At 48.1% G+C, this 27,135-nt stretch overlaps 1 protein-coding gene across 1 annotated transcript; it reads right to left on the reverse strand.

Annotated features, from left to right (window-relative positions):
- Positions 1–19,314: 19,314 nt before the first annotated feature.
- On the reverse strand, positions 19,315–23,943 carry ZFP36L2 (ZFP36 like 2 zinc finger CCCH-type). Its single transcript, XM_084828926.1, has 2 exons — positions 23,698–23,943; positions 19,315–22,898 (listed from the first exon to the last, which is right to left on the reverse strand). The coding sequence occupies exons 1-2, from the start codon at positions 23,746–23,748 to the stop codon at positions 21,417–21,419; spliced, it is 1,533 nt and encodes a 510-aa protein (XP_084685052.1). The 5' UTR covers positions 23,749–23,943; the 3' UTR covers positions 19,315–21,416.
- Positions 23,944–27,135: the final 3,192 nt, after the last annotated feature.

The following is a 27,135-nucleotide window of genomic DNA, read 5'->3' on the forward strand; positions in this document are numbered from 1 at the left end:
ACTCACTGAGGGAGGGAGCCCATTGAGGGTGTCTTGCCCAAGGGATCTGCCCACCAACTTCGTACAGCCTGGCCTTCGCTGGCAGGGACTCTTTGGGGGGGGGTGGTTTACAATACAATACAATACTTCCTTCTCCTCCTCCCACCCATCATCATGATGGGCACTTCATTAGTTCATCTATAAACCTACCCACTCTCTATATGACATCTGTCTCTATACTCAATTCCAACTGTGTTGGAACCTACACAGTTCATCAAGCGAGACTTCACTCTTGAGGGTTCCCCATGTGTGTTGGGCAGACCAGGGAAGCCACAGAGAGGTGTTCTTCATGCCTACCCATTAGCTCTGAAACTCTCTTTCCTTGGCGCTCCTCCAAATATGATATGGCATATTTCCAGATATGGTTAATGCAAGATGCTCTTATTTCGCGGTCAAGGATAAGCACTGTTTCGTGTGTGTGTGTATATATACAGATTAAATTGGATAGATATTAAGCCACATTGATTCTGCCACCCTAGAGCAGCCTCCCCTAACCTTCCAGATCTGCTGGACTACAACTCCCAGCATGCTCCCAGCAGCCTTTCCCAGCCTGGTGCCTTGCCATGCTGACTGAGTATGATGGTAGTTGTCAGGTGTGAGGTTCGGGAAGCCTGACATGGTATCTGAAAAGTAAGATGTTGTAGTAGTGTTTGACTTTCAACAGCTGAGCATATGTTCATTAAAAAAAAAGAAACGAACACAGGCATGCACAGGAGCGCGCACACAACTTTAGCACACTAAAAAAACAAAAAGCAAAAGCAAAAAAGAGTTACTCTATGCAAATAAACAAAATTGTTTGTAACATGGTCAGAGCTCCAAGCTCTCTGCAATCATGACTTGAGTAGATTAATACCAGGAACTGACTGGCGGAGAGAAACATCAGCTAAAAGCAGGAAGCTGGGTGGGGGAGGCAGTAGCTTATGATTTATTCTCCAATCAAGCCCTGAATTCTTCTGCCTATAAATATTTAAAAATATTTGGGCCTAACACCACAGTTGGGATTGAGTTCAGCTGCTAACTAATCCCGAGTAGTTACACTGGCCTGTACAAGGTCAAAGCACTGCGCAAATATTTACTAATCAATGAGGTGCTACAGTGCCATGCCTCTGCTAAAAGCATGGAAGAAGAACAAAGGCAGCAACTTGGACAGAGAAACGGGGAAAGGGGATCCCCCCCAAAGCCTCTGAATGGAGAGCATTTGGTTTTACTGGCAGAGTTCTAGAACCCTCAGGGAGGAACGGTTCCCCTGAGCGGTGAGGGATAGAGGATGAGAGAAACTTGCCCAGCTTGGGGAAAAACATTTCGGGAGATCAGATCTCTATTACAGCCAGACTGATTTTAAAGATGCACTTCATGGCCCTCCTGTCCCTAGGGCCTTTGTCAGGCCTGGTTGATATCCACACAGTTCCTCCTGTCCCTAGGGCTTATGGGAAAGGTATGTGATATGCACACAGCAACTCCTCACCCTAGGGTCTATGTTAGGGACAGATGATATCCCCATAGCTCCTCCTGTCTTTAGGGCCTATGGGAGGAGCTAACTCAACTCCAGCCAAACTGACCTGTCACTTCTCTCACAGAAGCTGGACTGCTGCAAACGTCTCTTAAATGCTCCAGAGATATCAAAGACTTACGACTTGCTCTTGTAACCCACTGGTATATTCTTCTTTAATTATTCTGAGGAATATTCCTGCACATGCTCAGTGAAGGAGTGAGATAGGGAGTGGCCACCATTGTAGGCAGTTCATAGAATCATAGAATCATAGAATAGTAGGGTTGGAAGGGGCCTACAAGGCCATCGAGTCCAACCCCCTGCTCAATGCAGGAATCCAAGTCAGAGCATCCCTGACAGATGGCTGTCCAGCCTCGTCTTGAACGCCTCCTGTGTGGGAGAGCCCACCACCACCCTAGGTAATCGGCTCCATTGTCGTATTGCTCTAACAGTCAGGAAGTTTTTCCTGATGTTCAGCTGGAATCTGGCTACCTGTAACTTGAGCCCATTATTCCGTGTCCTGCACTCTGGCATGATCGAGAAGAGATCCTGGCCTTCCTCTCTGTGACAACCTTTCAAGTACTTGAAGAGCGCTATCATATCTTCCCTCAGTCTTCTCTTCTCAAGGCTAAACAGGCCCAGTTCTTTCAGTCTCTCTTCATAGGGCTTTACTTCCAGTCCCCTGATCATCTTTGTTGCCCTCCTCTGAACCCTCTCCAGTTTGTCTGCACCCTTCTTAAAGTGTGGTGCCCAGAACTGGGCAGAGTACTCCAGATGAGGCCTAACCAGTGCTGAGTAGAGGGGAACTAGTACTTCCCGGGAAGCTATGCTTCTATTAATGCAGCCCAAAAGAGCATTTGCCTTTTTTGCAGCTACATCACATTGTTGGCTCATATTCAGCTTGTGATTGACAATTCCAAGATCCTTCTCGCTTGTAGTGTGGTTGAGCCACGTATCCCCCATCTTGGAACTGTGCATTTGGCTTCTTTTTCCTAGGTGCAGAACGTGGCATTTATCCCTATTAAATGTCATTCTGTTGTTTTCTGCCCAGCGCTCCAGTCTATCCAGATCACTTTGAATTTTGTTTCTGTCTTCCAAAGTATTAGCTATCCCACCCAATTTTGTGTCATCTGCAAATTTGATCAGCATTCCCTGCACCTCCTCCTCCAAGTCATTAATACAAATGTTGAAGAGCACTGGGCCCAGGACTGAGCCCTGCGGTACCCCACTCGTTACCTCTCCCCAGTTTGAGAAGGTCCCATTGAGAAGCACTCTTTGATTCCGATTCTGTAGCCAACTGTGGATCCACCGGATCGTTGTTTCATCTAGCCCACTTTGCGCTAGTTTGCTCATCAGGATATCACGGGGCACTTTGTCGAAAGCTTTGCTGAAGTCGAGGTATATGATGTCTACAGCATTCCCACGGTTCACAAGAGAGGTTACTTGATCAAAAAATGAGATCAGATTCATCTGGCAGGACTTGTTTTTGACAAATCCATGTTGGCTTTGAGTAAGCACTGCATTGTTTTCAAGGTGCTTACAGAATGATTGCTTTATCATCTGTTCCAGAATTTTCCCAGGGATTGATGTCAGAGTCAGCCTGACTGGTCTGTAATTCCCAGGTTCCTCCTTTTGACCCTTTTTGAAGATAGGGACAACATTAGCCCTCCTCCAGTCATCTGGCAGTTCACCCGTCCTCCATGATTTCTCAAAGAGAATAGACAGCGGTTCTGAGAGTTCTTCTGCCAGTTCCTTTATTACTCTAGGATGCAGTTCATCTGGCCCTGGAGATTTGAACTCATTCAAAGTAATTAGGTGTTCCTTGACCATATGCCTGTCGATCTCAAGCTGCAATCCTGCCCCTTCAGCCTGTACTTCGCCTTTGCCAGAGGGAGTCATAGACCCTCTTTTGGGAGAAGACTGAGCCAAAGTAGGAATTGAGCACCTCTGCCTTTTCTTTGTCATCTGTTATCATTTTGCCATCCGTATTTAATAGCTGAACAACCATTTCTTTCCTCTGCCTTTTACTATGCACGTAGCTGAAGAAAGCCTTTTTGTTGTTTTTAGCATCCCTCGCTAACCTCAGCTCGTTCTCAGCTTTAGCCTTCCTGACACCATCCCTGCAATTCTGTGCTACCTGCCTGTACTCTTACTTTGTTGCTTGTCCTTCCTGTCACTTCCTATATGTGTCCTTTTTTGTTTTGAGGTCATCTCTAAGCTTGTTGTGAAGCCACATTGGCTTCTTCTGTTGTCTTCCACCTTTTCTTCTTGTTGGAATTGTTTGTAATCGTGCCTTAAGAATTTCCTTTTTAAAAAACTCCCACCCATCCGGGACTCCTTTTCTCATTAGCGTCGCTTGCCATGGGACCTTACTGATCCTTGTTCTGAGTTTATTAAAATCAGCTTTCCTAAAATCCAGGGTACGCGTTTGACTACACTCGGCTTTTGCTTCCCTTAGAACCAAGAACTCAAGTACAACATGCTCGCTTTCCCCCAGAGTTCCTATAACTGCTACTTTATCCACTAAGTCAATTCCATCGGTTAGGATCAAGTCAGGGATAGCCGATCCTCTAGTTCCTTCCTCTACTTTCTGTAAGAGGAAGTTATCTGCCACACAAGTCAGGAATTTCCTGGAGGGGCCATGTTTTGCACAATTTGTCTCCCAACAAATATCAGGGAAATTGAAGTCCCCCATTACTACTACATCATGCTTCCTTAAAACATTGGCTATTTGCTTTTCAAAAGTTTCATCCTCGTCTTCTCCTTGATTGGGTGGCCGGCAGTAGACTCCGACCACCAGGTTCCTTCTATTCTTTGCTCCATTTATTTTGATCCAGATGCTCTCAATGGGGCTACCAAGCTCCTCCTCCTGTATTTCTGTGCAGAGATATGTATTTTTCACATACAGTGCAACCCCACCTCCCTTTCTGTTCCTCCTATTCTTTTTGAACAAGTTATATCCGTCAATTGCTGTATTCCAGTCATGAGAGTCATCCCACCAAGTCTCAGTTATACCTATCAAGTCATAATTTCCCTCCTGTATTAAGAGTTCAAGTTTGTTCTGTTTGTTTCCCATACTCTGGGCATTAGTATATAGACATCGAAGACCATGTGCTTCATAGTCTGGCTTTCTTCCTACATGTGTCTGAAGACTATTACTGGGTGCTATTAGAGCTGTTCTCTCCATTGCAGTGCATGAGCCTACGTCCATTGTTACCCCCAACTTTACATCTCCCTTCCCCGTAGGATTCAGTTTAAAGCCATCCTGATGAAGTTCTTCATGCTGTGGCCAAACACATTCTTCCCATCCTTTGTGAGGTGCAACCTGTCCCTTGCCAACAGCCCATCTTTTAGGAAGTATAGCCCGTGGTCCCAGAATCCAAATCTCTCTCGTCAGCACCACCTTCGTAGCCAGTCATTCACCCGGAGTATTTTTCGTTCCCTTTCTATCCGTCTTCTAACTACTGGAAGGATGGATGAGAAAACTATCTCGGCCCCAAAGTTCTTGCTCCCCCTGTTTGCTTGCTCTAGTCGCTTGCTCTCTGGGAGCTTGCTTGCTTCTGTAGTCCCTGGACCAGCTGGAGCAGCTTGCTCTGCTCTGCTTAGCTGGGAGGCGGGAAACAGACTGAAGCTTCCCGCCCACTCAGCTGCTGGGAGTACTCAGGCCACACGCACCCAATTCAGTTGGAGCTCTCAGAAGCACCTGGTGAGCTCACAGCCACTCAGAAGGATAAAGGGCAGCCCCCTGGGCTTCCTGCAGCCCACTTACCTCTTAGCCTCTGTCTCCTTTGTCTCTTCTACTACTGCAACTCCCCTGGCCAACTCCTGTTTGCTCCCCCTGTTCGCTCGCTCTGGTCGCTCGCTCTCTGGGAGCTTGCTTGCTTCTGTAGTCCTGGACCAGCTGGAGCAGCTTGCTCTGCTCTGCTCTGCTCTGCTCAGCTGGGAGGCGGGAAACGAACTGGAGCTTAGAATTGCAGCATAGAATTGCAGTTACCAAATTGCAGCATAGAAGAAGCTTGTTTTCTCCTCCCTGGAAGACCCTGAACCTTTAAGCCAGGGCTGTTTGACAAAGTTCCTGTGTTGCTGGAACCTGATCCGATTTTGAGAAGATTGCTGCAGAGCCAGAGTGAACAGAGTAGAGACTGTTTTCCTTCTTTGGACAACAGAAAAATCAAGCTTCAGGTAGCAGTTTTATCTATATTTTTGTTGTGGACTCAAGCTGAAAAAAAGACAGAACTTTGGGAGGGCTGTGCTCTGTTTTATTGTTTTGGTGGGTTATGCATGTAAAATTATTACATTTTACATTATTACTGGTTTTAATTAAGACATTAAAATATATGTTAATTGTCCCTATACAAAGCCTTTGCTACGAGTCCCTTTAGAGACCCTGAAGAAAAGTGTTACACTCTCACAGAGCCTGTGACTGTTTGCCTCTACAAATAGCAAAACATAAAACACCGGCACATCAAGGAGAAGTTTATGCTAGGACCTTTCATTTGAAATCTAGATTTCTATATATCTCTATGTTGTTTTTAAATGGAGGAGTCCTCCACTAATCATGAGAGCCCTCCATTGTAGTTTGAAGTGGTACATCTCAGACCCAGGTTTACTACACCAACTGCTCTTTGGGAGACCTAGGCAAAAGCAGCCATATTAGTTAGTGGGAAATAGGACAAGAAACCGAGAACAAGCGAAGCAATAACTTCTACTGAAATAGCGCCAAGTGGTCTGAAAATTCAGCACTGAATGGATTCATTTACATCCCATCTTCCCACCAAGGACCTTATGGCAGTATATACAACCCACCACAATTTTTACCTCATAACAACCCTGTGAGGTAGGTTGTTGTCAGCCCAAGGTCAGGCAGTGAGTTTCATGGGTGAGGTGGGATTTGAACATAGGTCTCCCCTATCTTAGTCCAACATACTATCCATTATACCAGGTGTGGGCAGAAGAAAGATCTCCAGATGTTTTACAATTCAACTCCCAGAAGCCCCTGCCAGCATGGCCTGTGTTCAGCAACAGTGGGAGCTGAAGTCCAAAACATTTGGAGATCTCCTATCTGCCCACCCCTTGCCACCACTCTCCTTTACAAAAAGTTTGGTACAATGGGTATTGATATAGGGGGATTTTACATTTTTCTGCTTTCTGCCAAAATTGGGAGCACTAGTTATACAATGTGGTTTCTAGTTTGTAAGGTTTTGTTTATTTGCTGTGAAAGCCATCCTGACACAAATATTAATGATTTTTTTAAAAAATTAGTCAATATAAGCAGCCGCAGGTTGGCTCATAATAAGAAAAATGCAATTTTAAAAAAATCAAAGATAATGATTAAGGGTGCAATCCTATCCATGTTTAGACAGAAAAAAAAGTCCTGCAACTCCCAGCATGCCCCAGCCGGCATGGGATTGTAGGACTTTTTTCTGTCTAAGTCTTTCCAGGACAATTCTTGGAGCATGACTACAGTGTATGACTTATGGGGCAGGCCCTGTACTTCATGCTTAAGGGTAAAAGGTAAAGGTGTCCCCAACCAGTCGTGTCCGACTCTAGGGTGCGGTGCTCATCCCCATTTCTAAGCCGAAGAGCCAGCGCTGTCCGAAGACACTTCCGTGGTCATGTGGCCGGCATGACTGAACACCGAGGTGCACGGAACGCTGTTACCTTTCCCGCCGAGGCGGTACCTATTTATCTACTTGCAATTTCTTGCTTTCGAACTGCTAGGTTGGCAGAAGCTGAGACTGAAGACGGGAGCTCACTCCATCATGCAGCACTCGGGTCTCGAACTGCTGACCTGCCGACCTTCCAGTCTGCAGTTCAGCATCTTAACCACTAAGCCACTGCGGCCCCCTTCATGCTTAGGGTCAGCTTAATTAGCACCCAGTAAAAGATAATTTTCCCGTGTGTATAAAAGTTAGAGCAAGCAGAATATGGTTGCCCCAGAAGTGTTAGAAACAGACAATACCAGCTCACAGACTTGGGAGTTTGTAAGGCCCAAACCAGAATACACACACAAAAAGGGGCATAGCTGCTACGTGGGTGCATTTCCATATGGCATGAAAAGCCCTTAAGAAATTTCAGTTCCCCAAACACTTGAGTTTTACAACACAGAAACTGGGGCTTGCATAACATCACAAGTACTAAATATTTCCCATGAGCATAAGAATGTTACTGCTAGCCATCTGCTGTCTTGCACAACTATTCAAGTTGTACGAGCAAAAAAGGGAAACCTGCATGTTAACTCTGGAAACCCTGTGACACTGTCCACTGAGATGAGGTAAAAAAAAAAAAAAACTAACAAAGGTACACATGGGAAGATTCCTGATGTCTTAGATTGGTAGAGGGTATATTTTTAAAAAACAACAACAACAGAGATCTAGAGCAGCACAAAATGATTCAAGTACAATTGTAGCCCTATTCAGGCGTTGTTTGTTACTTCTGTGTGGAGCACCATGGGAGCAGGCAGTGGGGCTGCGATAACTAGCCTTGTCCCTGGTACTGGCCACGCTGAGTAGCCCCTCCTGCTGTCGTATGCACACACATACACCCCATCCTGGCAGGTGCCTGGATTTTACACACAGAAGCCAGAGGGAGGTGTTCCTCCGTGTCCGTAACATCAGGGGTGGGGCAAATCAACACAGGCCTACTCTCCTGTTGTTCTACACAGCAGCAATAATGCCTGAACAGGGCTGTTAAGACAACAATAGCTTGACTTCTGTTCATGGTAATTGCTGGGACGTTCAGCTACCTGATTCCTAATCCAGGATCTGCATTACTTCCTGTAGCTTGTGAACTATTTGTAAAGTAGTGGCAATGAGACTGAGCCATGACACAGGAAGTCCCTGGTTGAAATTTTCCCTCTGCCATGAACTCATTAGGAGGCCATAAGCAAAACACTCTGTCACCCCCTCCCCGCCACCCAATCCACAATATAACAACAACAACCATTAAATAATAATAATCTATTATTATAGGGTTCTTGTAAATATTACTGAGGAAATAGATGCACCTATTATTCAAGGTGCTGGCATTCATATAGAGGGAGAGATCCATCAAAAGTATATAACGACCACCACGGTCTCTAGGAGGGGCTGCACCATTGCTCAATGGTAGCGCACACACTTTTACATACAGAAGATCCCAGCTCTAATCATTGGCATCTCCAGCAAAAAGGATGACATAGCAGGTGATAGGGGCAGGGTTTGGCACAGAAGCCTCAGGCTCATGCAGAGGTGCAAGGAGATTGGAAGGTTGGGCTTTCTTTTTCATTTAAGCAGTTTTGTCTTATGTCCGAACTCTAAACTGTGGTTAACTTACCTATGGTTTATTGAAATAAGTCAGTTGCATGAACAGTTTGAAGATAGCTTGTTTTAGTAAACCATAGCTAAGACTAACCACAGTTTGTCTGGATTCAGATGTAATGGTAAGCTGTGGTTTGTTAAAAATGGGAACAAATGCAACTGTGCCAGAGAGAAGGGGAGAAACATGCAAGCCCAAGACTCGCCAAAGCTTGTTCACAGAACGATAATATGTTCCATCATATTTATTTATTATTAACATTTAGGCTTATCTGCTAAAAAGCCATCAAAGTGGTGTACAGCGATCTAAAACAATAAAACCTTAACAGGATTTATTACATTCAAAGGTAACCAGGTTCTCTCTGAAAACTGCTGCCAGTCAAGGTAGAAAATATTGGGCCAGATGTGTTCAGTGCTGAGATACGGCTATTTCTACAGAGAGAGATGTTAGCATAATGTTTTGTGTTTTAATATGGGTCACGGAGGAAAGTATTCTGCCCCCATCACCCTCAGGGTAAAGCAAGCGGAATTCTAAATTTCAAAACCAAGTCTTTAATCCACAGTTTGGAGGCACTAAGATCAAACTTCCCTATTTCAGGAGTCAAGACTGTTTGCTCTTCTACCCAAAAATTATATTAGAAACCAAGGCCATCCAGGTATGTTGGAAGGCTATATTGCAAAGTTCCTAAGAGTTCCTTTAGGCAAGCAGAGTTTCAGCGGCTTTTGGGCCCAGTTCTGCAATTCAAAAATAGTTCATCAAGATCCAACCCAGCTGCTGCATTCCAGGTTTTCAGCACTTAAAGAGGGAACACACTAATACAACTTCAGCACAAAGTCTGGCCAATGTGTAAGATTAGCCAAAACACAAAGCAAGAGACTTTCCATGAAGTGAGGTTTGGCTGTGGATACAAATAGTTGTGTGGGTTTTCTTTTTTAAAGTTTGGGGGGAGAAAAGCAGCACATCTGATTACAGTTCTGTTTCCTTTCCATGCTTGCTTTAAAAGGGAAGCTGAATGTGCTTTCCCAAAAGCTGTATCTTTCAACCCACCTTAATTTATGCAAAGAAACTAGAGCACCGTGCAATGGCCACTCCTTTGCTTTCCAGATTGGGGCAAGGCTCCGAACAGCATTTTGAAATCCCACTGAAAAGGCATTGAAAATCGTATACAAGCACTTCACTGCTTTAGTTCATGTGGGAGCAAACCCACTGCTTTAAAGGAATAGCTACATACCCTTTCTTAGTCCTGGCATCCTAGGCCTGGCGGGCAGTAGCTTCTCAAACAACACCAGGCCTCATGTGCTCCCCTGCTTAACTCTTTCTTGCTTCTCTGTGGACATCCATCCTTCCAAAGGGATGCCTCATGCTGAAGGCATTACCAGCTGAAGTCTGTCAAGCCGGTCACTATGGGCCTTCAGGAAAGCCCTCAAGGGTGTGTTGTTTTCCTTGGGCTCCTTCTGGGCTTGTGTGTGTGTTTTATGGTCCTGCTGATGGTTTTGAGTTTCATAGTTTTTTGGTTTTAGTATTTTTGGGGTCGGATGTCTGTTTTATCAGTGGCTTCGATTAAATTCTGCTGTTTATTGTGGTATTACATTTATTATGTGAGCTGCCTTGAGAGGGCTTTGTTCCCCAAAAGGAAGCCCCTAAATATTTCAGATTAAGTGAACAAAGAAGCACTGTAGCCACATGATCTCTACTCTGATTGGTAGTAGCAGCAACTCTCCAGAGCGTAAGGCCGAAACATTTCCCCACTACTGTTCAAAATCCTTTAATTGGAGATGTTGGGGATTGAATAAATCAACCTGGGATCTTCTGAATTAGTGGTTTTCAAACTCACTTCCTTCAGGGAACTCTTTCCACATCGACATGCTTGCTGAGGAAGCTTTTGATGTCTATCACAGAAGCCTTGCATACTGCTGAGGTTTCTGGGAAGTGTTCCTTAGACGTATGCTCAGTTCATGCAAATCACCACCCAGGCTTCTTGGGTCCTGCGAACTGAAAGTGCACCCTAAAGCAGGGCCAGGTACAAGGTAGATCTACAAATGTTTTGGACTTCAACTCCCCAAAGCCCCTATCAGCATTGCCAATGGTCAGGAATGCTGGGAGTTGAAGTCCAAAACATCTGGAGTCTACTTTCTGCCTAGCCCTTCCCTAACAGGATGGGAAGACTTCAGGTTTACTGGATTTACTTTGTTTTTTACTAGGACCCTGAGGTCCACCAGCTAGAGCATGGGTGGGCAAATTGTGTCACTCCCAATGTTTTAGCCTACAACTCCCATCAGTCCTAACTGGCATAGCCAATGGTGAAGGATTATGGGAGCTGTAGGACAAATAAACTGGAGGGCCACAAGTTGCCCACCCCTGAACTGGAGCCAATGGTAAGATAGGGCAGGGGGAACAGATGCAAAATGGTGGCTCAAGGAGCAGAGTTATACCCATTGCGATAACATGCATATACAAAAACAAATATACATCTGATCAGGGATTCTAACATACAACTCTAAAACTGGCCAGCACAGCAACATAAAGGTCTGGTCAAAAGCAACCTATAAATACTCATAATTTACAAGCAAAGCTGAGAGATAAGCAGTTAGCACAAGACTAGACATGGAAGAGAACTGCTTTTTTCTTTTCTTTTTTACTTGTGACTCTTAAACTGTTGGGAGTCAGAAACCCTTACTAATCTATTGCAAGTCAAAGTAGGACCTGGTCTTCATTCTGCCTACTTCTACACAGTGCATACCATACTCTTTTGCAGGCTGTCAATTATAGCAGATGATTGTTAGTGCTGGGCCAGCTATCTTTTGGGAAGGTTGTTCACCGTTATTGGTCTTGTGAGGAATCCTTGATAAGCTTCCAGCTTGCCAGGATTCTCTGGTACTCAGTGTGAAAACCATGGTTCCATGTGCAAGGTATGTGTTCTGCCCCTGAGCTTTAACCTGGTTTCTGCATTGTCCCTGAGCAGCAAAATACTCACACAAAAGTGGCACTGAGAAGGGACAAGTCACTTAAGGTTTGTTGCTGCAAATGAGACCTGTGCGCCATTCTATAATGTCATGTAATGGGGCCCTGACAAAATGAGCATTCCTTCCATCTTGATGCAGCCTGATCCAGATAACGGGGCTAAAGTCTATATACCACACAGAGCAAGTTGCCCAATACCGGATCAGACGATTTGTCCATCTCACCCAGTACCCTGAGTGGCTATGGCTACTCAGGCTGTCAGAGGGGAGGAGGTCTCATTCCCATCTCCTGCTACCTGATCCTTTTTAACAGAAAGGCCTGGGATTGAACCCAAGACCTTCAACAAACAAATCATGATGTGTTCTGCCACAAAGCTATACAGCCAACCACTCTCTTATCTATTGTGTTTGCCCTTTTTATTTTACCACTGCTTTTTGCTGGACACATTTTGGACATTACCCTTCAGCAAAGTAACAATACTGGCCCAAGCAGCACATGCTTATTATTTACTAGCAAAATACCTGTCATTATTACAGGGAGGATGTGTCAGTAATATTGTTTGGTCTGGTCAGCAAGTGAGTAGATGGGAGATTGCTTGGAAACCCCATGAACATCTTGAGTTCAGTGGAAGAAAGGGGAGATATAGAATTAATCAATTAATCTCGGTTTTGTTCAGTAAGTTTTGTTTTCCCAACTGTGTGCTCAGTTGTAGAACTTTACCCCCCCCCCCCGCATAGGGTAGAAATCCTCATTGCTTTGAGCAGGGGTGGGCAACTTGTAGCCCTCCAGATGTTTGGGCCCACACCTCCCATCATTCCTCACCATTGGCTAAGCTGCCTAGGGCTGATGGGAGTTGTAGGCTAAAATTATTTATTTATTTATTTAAAATATTTCTTGCCCACCTTTCAGAGCAGAAGCCCTCCCAAGGCCAACAATAAAATTCATAAAAACAATTAAAATATTAAAAAAACAATAAAAGCCAACAATAAACAATTAAAGCCAACAATAAAACCAACAATGATGTTAACAGCGGCAACAGTAGCAATCATATCAGTAGAAGGCCAAGGTAAAAAAATATGTTTTCAAGGCCTTCTTAAAAGACTGCAATGAGGGAGCATGGCTGACCTCTGACGGCAGCTTGTTCCAAAGATGTGGGGCCACTGCAGAAAAGGCCCTCTCATGTGTGTTCACCCACCTGACTGCTCTCACAGGTGGGCAAATGAGAAGGGCCTCTCTTTCTGATCTTAAAGTGCGGGCAGGCTGATATGGGTACAGGCGGTCCTTCAAGTAACTTGGTCCCAAACCGTTTAAGGCTTTAAAGGTCAAAACCAGCACTTTGAATTGGGCTCAGAAATGCACCAGTAACCAGTGCAGCTGGCACAGTATAGGCGTTATATGATTGAATCGGCTCACCCCCACCAATACTCGGGCGGTCGCATTCTGCACAAGCTGGAGTTTCTGAACTGTCTTCAAAGGCAGCCCCATATATAGCACATTACAGTAGTCCAGTCTGGATGTGACTAGTGCGTGGATAACTGAGGCAAGGTCCGTCCTCTCCAGATAGGGCCACAGTTGGTGTACCAGCCTAAGCTGGTAAAAAGCACTCAAGGACACTGCAGCCATCTGGGCTTCCCCAGTTAGCTCAGAGTCCAGGAGGACTCCCAGACTGCGCACTTGGTCTTTCAAGGGGAGTGCAACCCCATCGAAGACCAGTTGTAAACCACCATCCAAAGTAGTTGGTTTCCCAACCCAGAGTATCTCCATCTTGTCTGGATTAAGTTTCAGCTTGTTCACCTTCATCCATCCCAAAACAGCCTCCAGACACTGGTTCAAGAGTTCCACAGCCTCCCTGGGATGTGCAGATGGAAACGAGAGGTAGAGGTGAGTGTCATCCACATACTGATGACTTTTCAGCCCAAACCTCCTGGTAACTTCCCCCAGCGGTTTCATGTAGATGTTAAAAAGCACGGGGGGAAAGATAGAACCTTGCGGCACCCCACAGGCTAATGGCCATAGGGTGGAACTGAAGTCCCCCAGCACCACCTTCAGAGACGGCTCCTCCAGAAAGGACCTGAACCGCTTTAAAACTGTGCCTCCCAAGCCCAGTCCAGATAACCAATCCAGAAGGATACCATGGTTGATGGTATCAAAGGCCGCTGAGAAGTCCAGAAGAACCAACAGGGTAGTACTCCCCCCATCCATTCCCCAGTGTAAGTCATCAACCAGAGTGACCAAGGCTGTTTCCATCCCATAACCAGGCCTGAAACCTGATTGGAATGGATCTAGGTAATCAGTTTCATCTAAAACGGCTTGGAGTTGTGAGGCCACCACACATTTAAGCACCTTGCCCCCAAACGGCAAATTTGACACACGGCAGTAATTATCTGGAACCATGGGGTCTAAATTAGGTTTCTTCAGCAGGGGCCTCACCACAGCTTTTTTCAAAGCTGCAGGGACCTTGCTGTCCATCAAGGAGGCATTTACCACCTTCAAGGTCCAGATATCCAGCCCAGCCCTGGCAGATTTCACGAGCCAGGATGGGCAAGGATCTAAAGAACAAGTAGTAGGCCTCAGTCCTCCAAGCAGTTTGTCCACATCCTCAGGTTGCACAAGCTGAAAGGTATTCATAACATGACTAGATGGTGCACCAGCCTCGTCCATACCAGACTCTGTCAAAATAATGTCATCCAAGTCAGCACGAATGTGAGCGATTTTATCTGCAAAGTGTCTGGCAAATTGTTCACAGCGGGCCTTTGAGGGTTCGAGTTTTTGTGTTTCAAGGCCTATGCCCAAGAGGCCTGTAACCACACAAAAGAGCTCTGCTGGACAACACCAAGCATATGCAATGGTGGCGGAGAAGTAGGATTTCTTTGCCACCATCACCAGCACAGAATAAGATTGCAAGTGGATTCTTACCTGTGTTCGATCGTATTCGTTCTGAGTCTTCTGCCATTTGCATTCTAATCGTCAACACAGTGGTTTCATTGCCCTCAGCTCCTCAGAATACCAAGGAGCTGACACAGTTCTACAACTAGGTTGAGGACGTTTCGGAGCAATCATACCAACAGCCCGGGTCATCTCCTCATTCCAAGTGGTGACCAGGACCTCGGCAGGACCGCCGGCTAAGCCTGCAGGAAAATCCCCAAGAGACCTCAAAAATCCATCCAGATTCATCAGTCTCTGGGAGCGGACCATCAAATTCGGTCCCCCACCCCTGCAGAGGTTACAGGTAGCCTGAAGGTCAAAACTGATCAGATAATGATCTGTCCATGCCAAAGGAGTCACCACTAGATCCCCCACCTGCAGATCATTTTCTCCCAATCCAGCATGGAAAACCAGGTCCAAAGTGTGTCCTGCCACATGTGTTGGGCAAGATATTATCTGAGACAGGCCCATGTACTTCATGGCGGCCATGAAGTACTGAGCCACTCCTGACAAAGTAGTCTCAGCATGAATATTAAAGTCCCCCAAGACCACAAGCTTTGGGGTCCCCAATATCACGCTCGAGACCACCTCAGTCAGCTCGGGCAGGGAGACTGTTGGGCAGCGGGGTGGGCGGTACACCAACAGAATCCCTATCCTGCCTGTCTTGGGTGCCCAACACCAGGTACAGACACTCAAAACTGGCTGACTATCTGACCAGAGGGGTAGAATCCCTATAGACCAAGGCTACCCCCCCCCGCCCCTCTAGTCGAGCTTGCTGCTGCACAAGAAATCCTGGCCGACAGATCTAGAGGGCCACAAGCGCCCACTCCTGACTAAGGGCGCTATCCTACGCATGTTTAGACAGAAAAATGTCCTACAATTCCCAGCATGCCCCAGCCAGCATGGCTGGCTGGGGCATGCTGTGAGATGTAGGGTGTTTTTCTGTCTAAACATGAGTAGGATTGCGCCTTTAGAGTATCTTTTGGGGTGGCTCAAGAGAAGTTTCCTGCCTCCCTTCAGACCCCTGGCTGAAAGGAGGCAAATGGTTTCCTTTGGCCAAACTCACAAGGATGCTCAGAGGGATACCATACCTGAAATTCTGCAAAACACTTCATGCATCTGATGGAGAGGAATATAGTCCACAAAATCTTGTAGCAGAATAAATGTGTTAGTCTTTTCACGTGCCACAAAATTTAATTTTTGTTGCAAGGATGTAGGGGCAAGTATTTGCACCTGCATGAAGTGCATGCACAACTCTCATTGCTTGGGATTTGAGGCACCCTCCCCGGTTTTCTTGCATACCTTGGCCATACCAATATACAGGAAGGCCTTGTGACCCTTTTCCAGATATACATACATTCAGGTTTCTGGAGGAAGCTACAAGCTCCTTTTTTCTGTAATCTCAGCCATTTCAGTGAAATTTACAGAACCACACCAGGAACATTCTGTAAGCAATGTGCAAACTCAGTAAACCTTTCATAGCAGTGATCATCAAAGTGTCTTTTCACAAGCATGTGATTTTTTAGAAGCAACTCTGTCACATTTAACATAAAGCCCATGAGTATAATGCAAGAACGTGCTCCCAAGCAATGGGCTAAACAAGCTATAGAGTGCATGGAATTACTCAATATGTGGCTTGAGGAGAGAGTTTTTTAGATTGACTCCAATGTACTCTCCCCTCTCTAACTGACAAGGAAAGGTATTAAAGATCCTATGGCCTTACTGAAACTTCATGACATAGGGTCATGCCTGATTAACCCCCTCCCATCAATAGAACTGTTTCTGTCAGTGGAGGATGGAGGGCAATTCCCTCTCTTTCCTGTGCACACTCAAAATATGCCCTGGGAGGCGCCACAATTTGGAGAGGGGGTTGCAGAGCTGCAGCGGGGATGAAGGGAAAAGTCCCATTGCGCATGTGGACGTCTGCTCACATGACACTGGATTTTGCCCACAGAACAGGCCAGGTTATTCTGTCACAACAAAATGCAGAAGCCTTCCAAACTTTCTGCAAGAGAACAGAACACTGCTATACAATTACTCCAATTCACTGCACTTCACTATAAGGCAAAATGAAACTTCCAAAAATATATGGCCTGTTTTTGTGATTTAAAAAAAGCTAGCAGCTCAAGCAAATCCTTTCACTATAAGAATGGGTTTAAAACCTAGTAATTGGTTCTAAAGTATTTTTGCTGCATAGGTTGTAGTTTGACCACTGAATACTGATCTTTTCAGCACACACAAAAATAGCTCAACACTAAACCAAATGGGTGTAATATGAAACAGCTGCTTTTCAGGCTTCATATCCCAATCAGGAAACGCCAAACTGTGCTATGACTCACACCCAAAGCGTGTTAATGAATAAAGGCCTAGAAGGGAGCATACAGGAAGCAGGCATAATTTCTGCCCTTAACATTTTAGGACAAAAAAAAGTTTGAAGAGTTTTAAACTCTAGCTTAGTGCCTACAAATCTGGAAGTCCCCATTTCAATCTCACCCTTCTTCCATGCATTCAATAGCAGACATTAGAAAAGCAAAACCATTCATTCTCCCCACCCCTCTACACCAGCCATGCAGGCTGGGGGATGCTAGAAGCTGTAGTCCAACACATCTAGAAGGCACCAGATTGTGAAAGACTGATATTCACTTATGAGGCTAACCCTGACTTGCCTTACTTGGTGGTTGTAAGGAATACAAGATGTATGGTAAATTCTTTCATGCAGGGGTGGGCAACTTGTGGCCCTCCAGATGTTTTGGACTTCAACTCCCATCAGTCTGAGGCAGCATAGCAAATGGTGAGGGATTGTGGCCTTCCAAATGTTTTGGCCTACAGGTTGGCCACCCATGTTCTAAAGAGGTATACAAATGCTAAGCATCTGCTTCATTATAATTGGCCTTTTATCCAATAGGATGGAAGAGAAAGAATACATTAACTGAAGCCAAATCTACAGATCAGGGCTGCACAACTTGTGACTGACCAAGGTGAATGCAGCCAATAATGATAAATCTTCTGCTGTCTCAAGTAGATGGCAAAGGCAGAAGGGGTTGAGTGGAGTTGTTGGGCAGGCCACAAAACATGGCTGTGTTCAAACTTGTTAGGCCACAGGTCATCCAGGCCTTGCGACACTTGTGTGGGAATTAGCCCCACTCAAGTCAGCAGGCATTATAAACATGTGTATTTGAGAATGTTAACTGCAGTTGCAAACCAGAATGCCAATTTCTAAAATTTAAAAAACTTTTAAGCTACAGTTAAAGTGAATCTTGTTGCTTTCCTAATAAAATCTTCATGGCTGTCAGGAAGCTCTCCTATACAAATTACTGTTTGCTAATTAACCAGTCATGAAGTACTCATCTGTAGAAGCCACAAAAACGCTGAGGTCCAAGTCTGAAATAATGGAAGCTGCATTTGTGCAGACTAGCTATAATCAATGGTTGAGCTCCTAACATTAATTTCAGTACTAAAAGTCAGTCCAAGCTTTGATGGAACTACAGAACACAGGGTAGCAGCACTGCCTTCTAGCTAGCATTTATGGCAGTCACCCTGCCAAAACACAGGCCATGCTAACATTAGATAGAAGGCTAACAAAAGCAAATACTGAAAGTCATGGAAAAATAAATGCATTAAGGTTGTTGGAACACATTATCAGAGGGGATGATGACCATATTTATAGGGGCCCCACATGTCCATATTACAAGACACTAGAACAAAACAAGCTCTGAAACAGTTGTACTTGTTTGCTATACCCGACAACAGCAGCCGTTAATGTGACCACTGGTTTTGTACCAATAGGGCCTACCTGATTAAAGTCCCCCCCCCCTTTCAGAGTTCATTGGGAGAAAAAACCTAACATGTCCTACTTAGCCCACTGAAATGAATGGGACTTAAACTTAAAATCATTCATTTCAGTGGGTCTACTCCAATTAGGACTTACATTTTTACTTTGTTACCCTATTCCCTTACATGCTTGTTTTTTATGTGCAGGCAATGCTTTAGTATGGAAAAGCTTTAAATCATGAATCTCTACCTGCTTAATGTATTAAGCTGCAATTCTATATACACTTACTTGGGAGTGAGTCCCATTGAAATCAGTGGGATTTACTTCCAAGTAGACATGTATAAGACACGCTGTTAAAAACCTTGTAACTGAATACAAAGTACAGTTCTAAGAAAGACATGCAAAATAGTCAGGGATTACCATTTCTGTTTCAGTAGTATCCCTCTGTACTATTTCCTCCTAGTTTGTAAGCATGATCCACCCTTTTACAGTCTCCTGGCAAAGTGATATACTAGTATACATAAATAAGCCAGTATTGACTTCCTTTATATTGATAAGCTAGTCATATATAACCAGCTGTAAAGATAACTAAGAAATGGTAACTTCTCATTGTCGTGTCCATCCATCCGTCCCCCGGTCAATGTATACAGGACTGTGTGTGGTTTTTGCAATAGTACCTTGGAACCTTCTGGAACACTGTTTATTAGTTTTGGCAGCCTCCCAGTTATTTCTGCAGGAATGGAGCAATTCTGCAGTTCAAAACCAGGTTAATCTGTAGCTAGACACCATACTGATAGGGGAAAACTAATAAAGAAGCACCACCTTGCAGACATGGCTTTAATAGCTTGGGATTCTTTTTCCTCAAAAGTTTTATTGGGAGAACTACAAAACATTTACAGTACAAAGTTTACAGTCTCACACTCCAAATTTGTAGTGAACTGACTCTCCAAAATATATTACAACTCAAGTTGACTTATCTTCTAGTTACATTCAAAACATACTCCTGTTAAAGTAGTCCAAAGAGTACATAGTGCTGAACCTGTACCTATGTACATAAAAAAGGTACTGCTCATTCATCCACCCTCCAGGAAAGTTTTGGATAACTCCTGACTTTCTAAACAAGAAAAAAAGGTTACATGTTTTGGAACTTTCATGAAGATACGATCATGTTCACAAAAATGGTTCAGATCCAAAAGGTGGCCTCCTTATAAAAATGAGTGGTACAATTTCTTGTAGTTAAAAACCCAGCCCTACATTCAAATTCTCAAGCATTAAGAAAAATACTTATTTGGTTGAGGAAGATTTAAGGCAAGCATGGACCCTTATGAAGGCACTGTGAGACATAATACTGGGATCCCCCCCACCCCCACCCTCTTTATTGCTACATACTTTGAAACTATCACAGTGTGATTGGTGAAGATAGGCAACATGAATACTTTTTGGTTAATTTTAAAAGTTTGAATTAGGTTTGCCACTTTAAATTCTGATTGCAAAGTAGGTTTAAACTTGGACGGGTTACAACCATTGTACATTCTAAAAACCCATTGAAATTTCTCAAACTACTTCCACAGCATTGAGTCAGATTTCTATAAAAAGCCAATGCAATCTTTCAATTTACGTAAACAAGGAAAGAAATTAATGAAATAAATATTACATACAATCTCTTAAATTAAGAATTTTACTCATTTACAATAAAATAACCAAGTGAAGTTACAAAAAGGCATATATTACTGTGAAAAGAACACACTCCACATTTTGCCGATTAATAATGGCAATCATAATTTAAACATAATAAAAGAATATATATCTATTGCTTTTCATCATACCCGATAAATACAGTATGAACAAATTACCAATGTATACTTTTCACAAGATAATAAATAAGTTAAATAGTTTCATATTGAGTTGTGCGGTGACTTGCGCAATCAACTCAGCTAAAAAATTAAAAAATCAGCAGTTATTCGCCAACAATTACAAACTAAACTCAGTTGAATGCTTCCAAATAAAGCAACAAAAATTGTTCTAAGCCAAACATCCACTAAGTGGTGGCAATGGAACCAATATTAAACTTTGGAATGGAAGTTTTAGCATGTTATAATATATATAGATATATAAAAAAAACTAGAGTGTTATCAAGGCATATTCTTGGCAGGATGTTGGATTTTTCTTTTAAAAGCTTATACATTTAGTATATTTACTTTAAATTTGATTGAAAGGCAAAAAAAACCCCACACTCCTTATTTTTTGTTGTATATAGATCTGGAGGGGCCTGGAATGCAGAGTTCATGGGCCTCCAGACTGATTGTTGATTCCTGGGGGAGCAAGATTGGATAGATTTGTTTGCTAATGCTCATTTTACCCTTTGTCTCCTCCCCTCCCCCATACACACTTGAAGATGGAATGGCTGCTGCTGCTGGTGCACGTTAAACTAGTCTCCAAAAAGGGGGGGGGGAGAAAAAAAGGGGGGGTGAGAGGAAACCCTCTCCTTGCAAAGTCTCTTTAGATATTAAAAAAATAAGATTGTTCTGTTGATGACATCATTTGCCCTTTTGCAAATTGATTTCTTTTGTTCATCTCTTGATAAAAGAAAAAAGTTCCTTGCGCTTCCTCCTCTCTGAATTTGCTCAGCAATCACAGGACTTTTCTCTCCAAAAAAAAAAAAATAATAATAATCAAAAGTATACACCGAAAAGGAAAAAAACAAAACAAAACCGGGGGGGGGGGGGGGGAGAGAAGGCGACAACGAAAAAGAAGGGTCTGTGCGAGTTTGGCTAGTTTCTGGAGGCGGCTGCAGTCTCTGCTCCTGGATGAGAAGGCAGGGAAAGAGCAGACAGGGAAGAAAAACGGGGGAGCTGCCCCGCTGAGGGGTTTCCTCACAGTAACGGGGTCCCCACGGGCAGCCGCGCCCCCCACCGACTTTCTGCTCCCGCCTCATCAGTCGTCGGAGATCGAGAGGCGGCTGAAAATGGGCAGGCGCCTGCCGGAATCCAGGCTGGGCGACTCCGACCCGCTGAGGCTGCCGGAGCTGATGGAGCCGCTCAAGTAGCTCTCGCGGTCCGAGAGCGAATCCGGGGGGCTCGGGGGCGCGTCGAAGACGGGCGACTCGGACAGGCGGCGCAAAGGCTGGAAGCTGAACGGGGGCGAGGCGGGCGGGCCGGGCGGCGGGCAGCAGCTGCCTCCTCCTCCGCCGCCGCCGCCGCCCGGCTGCTGGTGACAGCGGTAGAAGGCGGCCGCGCCGGCGAAGCAGGCCTGCGGCGCCGGCGGCGCGTGGATGGCGAGCGGGGCGATGAGGCTGCCCAGCTCCTGGCCGGCCGAGAAGGCGAAGGCGTTGTTGGCGCACGGCGGCGAGGCCACCAAGTCGTCGCAGTACGAGCCGGCCGAGGCGGGCGGCGGCGGCGTGCGGGAGCCGCCGGGGCTCTCCAGGAGCAGGGCGGCCGCCGCCGCCGCCGCCGCCTCCAGCCCGCCCGGCGCGGCCGCCGCCGCCGCCGCGCCATGGTGGTGGTGGTGGGCGGAGAAGCCGGAGAAGCTGAGGCTGTGGTGAAGCTTGGGCCTGTCCCCTCCCCCGCGCGGGGGGGCCATCCCGAAGCAGCCGCCGCCGCCGCCCAGCGGGTGGTCCCGGGCGGACGGGGCGAAGGCGCGGAGGTCGCCGGTGCTGCCCGCGTGAGGGGGGTGCAGCGGGTGGTGGTGGTGGCTGTTGTGAGGCGGCGGGTTGGGCTGGTGCGGCGGCGGCGGCGGCGGCGGCGGGTTGGCGCTGCCGTTCGCGGGCGCTGGGCGGCGCTCGTCGGCGTTGTGGATGAAGTGGCAGCGGGGTCCGTACGGGCAGAAGCCGATGGTGTGGAAGGTGCGGCACAGCTCCGTCTTGTACTTGGGGTGGCGCGTCAGGCTGCGCAGCTCGTGGAAGCCGTGGGCGAACTGGCACTTCTCGCCGTACTTGCAGGCGCCGCTCTCCTCGAAGGGCCGGCACAGCTCCGTCTTGTAGCGCGTCGAGTTGATGGGCGCCCCGCCGCCGCCGCCGCCGCTCCCGCCCCCTCCTCCGTTGCCGCCGCCGCCGCCCTTCCCAGCCGAAGGCACAACCACGACCTGCTGCTGCTGGAGCTGCTGCATGAGGTGTTGGCTCCGCTCGCCATTCTCGCTGAAGGAGCGGTCTCGGAACTTGTTCTCCTTGTTCAGCAAGGCGGTGGTGGGGCTGCTGCTCCCTCCTCCTCCGGTGCCAGGCTCCTTGAGGTTGCCGAAGGAAGAGGGCGAGGGCGAGGACGACGAGCCACCCGGGAACTTGGCGTTGCCGTTCGCCAGAGCTTGCAGGTTGCTGGTTGAGTGTCTCCGCAGAAAGCCCGGCGCGAAGTTGGAGTTGGGAGAGGTACCCACCGGGCTCCCCACTGCCTTCTTGTCCAGCATGCTGCTCAGGGATTTCTCGGTCTGGGGAGCCGGGGGGGGGGGGGAGCAAAGAAAAAAGGGGGGAAATGATGCACCGTGGAAGAAAGAGAAGCCTGCAACTCTTCAGCCCACCCTGCGATTGCGCGAACCGCAAGGGCCTTTCCCCACTGGCTGCATCCGCTGAGACATGTGTCTAGTTGTCAGATTCCCTCCCGCTCCCAGCGGCTATCCGCAATTTAAAACTTTTCGAGGGGTGGTCTGAAACCCCTCCCACTCAAGGCAGTGGAGCCTCTGCACTTAAAGGGTTCAGCACAGCCGGGGCTTGCCGTAACAAGCGCAAGCCTCGCTACATTTGCCATTACGGTTTTATTTTAAAACACACCCACCACACACGCACGCTGGAATAAGCAAAAAAAAAAAAAAAGAGCAGCTTAGGGTCACACCACAAGCTACAACCGAATTAAACTCCACTGCAATACACCCTTCTTCTCTAGGTTGCCGAGATCACCCTCCCCTCCATTACACAGCAAAAGCTTGCAAGTTATACATCCCGTGTGGAGATCAGTACCAGCCTTCTAAACAGAACAGCAGGTTCACTGGGGAAAGTTACTTAGAGCACAGAAGTTTGACTCTTCGCCCACAACTTCTTGCAGAACACAGCAGAACTTGCAGCTATGCGTGCTTACTAGGAAGTGTAGTCCCACCGAATTTGGTCGGCCTTACTTCCAAGTAAGCCTGCACAGCACTGCAGCCTTAAGGTGGGTTTTTTTTGCAGCTATATTTTTGCTCCAAAACTTTTCACAACTATTCCAACCACGTTAGCAGAAAGATCTTCTCTTACCTTGCAGAAGAAGTCGATGTCGTAGAAGGCAGATAAAAGTGTTGTAGACATTTCTAGATCCTGTAATGGTCGGAAATGCAGGAAGGACCGAAAGATCCCACTTTCCTCGGAAGCTTTGGATGAGCCACGACTGGATAGGAAAGGGCTGATTGCTTGAGATCTGAAATAGTCAATTTCCCAGCAGAGGTGGGAGAGCGGATGCCCAGCCAAAGCGACGGCCGCAGCTATCTAGACTGCTGGAACTTCGCGGCTGGCGTACACGCCCCATATATAAACGCCAGGATAGCAGCGGGGAGGGACCGAGCACTGACCCGGCTGGGGTCTCCCAGCAACACCACTCAGTGGTTTCCCCACCCACCCAGCCTCGCCCCGCCCCTTTGCCTCTACGGTCCCTCATTGGGCGCCGCCAATTTTCTTTCACTGGCTCAGAGCGCGGGTTGGTGCGGCCGCTTGGAGAGCTGATCTAGCAAGGAGAAGCCAGGATCTGTGGAAGGGTTGTGGTAACGAAGGGAAGTATTAAGGCTGCGCGGAGCAGTCCCCCCCCCCCCCGTGCCGTCCTCGCTGTACTAGGCACGCGCTGCAGGCTCGTTGATTCATATAGAGAAGGCACTGTTCCCCCTCTGTGCGCGTTGTCAATATATGCAGCCTGCGTATACGGTTACTTTTCTCTGTAGAATATATTCTAGGGCAGGCTCGGCTTGTATTGCACAACGCACTCCAGTATACAAAGGCCTTGGTATAATGGGCGGCCCAGTTTCCACGAGGCTCGAAGTAACGCCATGTGCTGGGGAAACTCCCATGAGGTTAACCACTGGCAAAGCACAAACGCGGGTTGCTCAAGAATGCAGCGTGGCTGCAGCACCTGCTTAAGCATATAGCACACCCAGGAGAATATGAACACAGCACTTTGCCGGACTAAGGCTGCAATCCTGTGAACACACAACGCACGAGTAAACCCCACAGAAATCAATGGGACTTCCGAGTAAGCATGGGAAGGCCGGGTCTTGCATAGTGCCTGCGCTACACGTGTGAATGAGGAAACAGTTGTAAAAGGTCTCTGACCAGAAATGCATGTTGGTTCGATGTCTGCACCAAGTGTCACAAGGCAATTTTCTTGCTGCATCATGTCGCGTGGGGAGGTGGGTGTGCGATCGCTCCCTCGGCAGCGTTTGACGTGCACAGAGAGATCCCCTGGTCGTTCTCTTCCGCCCCCCTCCCCAAGGCTGGGTTTCTTTCCCTTCAATCTGTGTAGAGTCTGCACGGCAGACAATCAGCGCCCTCTGCACGAAGCTCGCCCCGCTCCTTGCACGGCTCGGAAGTTTTCGAGTAAACACACGCTGGCACAGGGCTTTCCTGCCAGTTTCACACCCCCGCCGAGTCGTTTGGGAAGCTCGCAGTAAAACAGATGAGGCATCAAAGGGCCTGCGAGTGAAACGGGACGCCCCTGCAACTCCTCCTCTTCCTCCCTCCCTCCCTCCCTCCCTCCCTGCAAGGAACCTTGTGCCACGCAACAGGTCTGGAAACAAAGGGTGGGCAGGCGGGCGGTGCTTCTCTCGTGCAAGTGGAGGGGCTGCGCCGCCGCCGCCGCCGCCAGGATGTGCTCAGTTCTGTAAAAGCGAGGCGACGCGGGCGGGGAGAGGAAAGCGTTAACTCCCCAGCCGCCGGGCTCGCCTGCGCCCGGGAGAAGGGGTTTCCCCCCTGCGCCAGCCCCGCGGCTGCCTGCTTCGCAGACTTGGCAGCCGCCCGAGGTCTTGTGATACGATTGGCCAAGCCAGCGCCGCGTCCTTTGACAGACACGCGCGCGCGCGCACGCAGCCCCAAACCCGCCGCTCGGCCCGGCAAGGGGGAGGGAGGGCCGGCGCGGCGCAGCTGCGGGGCCGCGCTCAGGCCCTCGCCTTCGTCGGCTCCACCCTTTTTTCCCGTTTGGACGGCCGCCAAGGCTGGGGGGGGGGGAGAGGCGGCTCTGCTGCTGCGTTGAGAGCGCGGCCTCTCCTCGCAGCTCCCCCGCTTCTTGCATTAAGTCTCTCCACCGCTTAATGAATTCAAGCCGGTGGCTTGGAATTTGCGCCCAGGGAACTCTGCGAGCCGAACCCGCGCGTGGGGGCGGGTGGGGGGAGTAAATACTGCTGAATTCAGCCGGGCGTGCGGCGGAATCCTCGGCGCGCTTCCTCCGACGCCAGTCCCGCCACGGCGTTCGAGCAGACCCGCTCTTTAAAAAGCGTGCTGAGGCTCCCGCCCGCGAGTAGAAGCGTGCTGTGTTTCAGAGCGCAAGCGTAAGGGCCGCACCGACCCCGCCTCGCCTCAGTACCGGCCATCGTCGCAGCTCGCATGGCGCTGCCTTCCTCGCCGCTGAGATGAACTCGGCCTCTTCCGTGCTGCGCTCACCGGGGCAAAGCGTCCCTTCTCCCCCCCCCCCCGCTGCATTAGCGCGCAAAGGCAAGAGAAACGAAAAGTTTTCCAACTCTGCCCACTTTACACGCGAAGGGGAACAAGGCCCGTTCAACGGAGTTCAACGGAGAAGGGCGGGTGGGGCCGCGGGGAGCGGAGGGCTCGTTCCCATGCCCCCGCCGTGGCTGAGCGGGCGCCCGCCTGGGCGCATCGTGAATACTTGCGCTTGCTAAACACATCAAAGCGGGGAAGGGAGATGCAGGGCCAAGCATCCCAGCCCTCCTTTTCTCCCCCCCTTGACTGGGCTGAGCGCTTTCCCAAGTTTCTGCGTTTGGGGAGGGGCCGGCGGCGAAGCTACGCCGCCCCCGAGGCACTCGGGCCTTGGCACCTGAGCGGCTCCGGCCACGTCCGCTGGGCGCCTGCCCGCGCTTCCTTCCGAGGGGGGATAGCCGCTCCGCAAGTGCGTGTGCACGCTGCGCCCGCTCCGCCGCTTCAAGCCCGGCTCCTCCCGCTGGCCAGGCGCTGCCCTGCCGAGCGTGCCACGCTTGCAGGCGGGAAGGGAAGGCAGGCGCATTTCGAGCGACTCCCGTCGCCCGAGTGCCGCGCGGGGAACTGCCCCCGCAGCCGTTTGCAAAAGCAAGGGAGAGGTCATTCTGCGGAGGCGGCCGAAGGTGGGGAGAACTGGGCCAGCAGGAAGGGGGCGTTTCAAATAAAGGCCCTGCGCCGGCGAGGAACGGAACAAGCCCGCTGCCGCGCTGGGGTGCGTTCCCGAAGCGGTTGTTGGCACGGAGCAATGGCCAAAAACCCTCGAGCTCACCTTTTAAGCTAATCTGCTTGGCAGCGCTTTGAGGCTGTGGCTGCGAAGCTGCATTGCTAACCCAGAGGTGGACGTGACAAGTTGACACACAGGGCAGAAATAGTTCCTGAAGGAGGCGACACCCCCTAGTGCCCGCGTCCTGTAAAAGGAACCCAGGCTTCCTCCAAAGAGGTGGAGAACGGGAATCTTGAGCGTAACCTTTATTTCTAGTCCTACAAAGCAAAAGGGCATCC

Source organism: Heloderma suspectum, chromosome 1, assembly GCF_057233095.1.
Source record: "Heloderma suspectum isolate Gila_16-S chromosome 1, 16-S_ref, whole genome shotgun sequence".
Classification (NCBI taxonomy): domain Eukaryota; kingdom Metazoa; phylum Chordata; class Lepidosauria; order Squamata; family Helodermatidae; genus Heloderma; species Heloderma suspectum.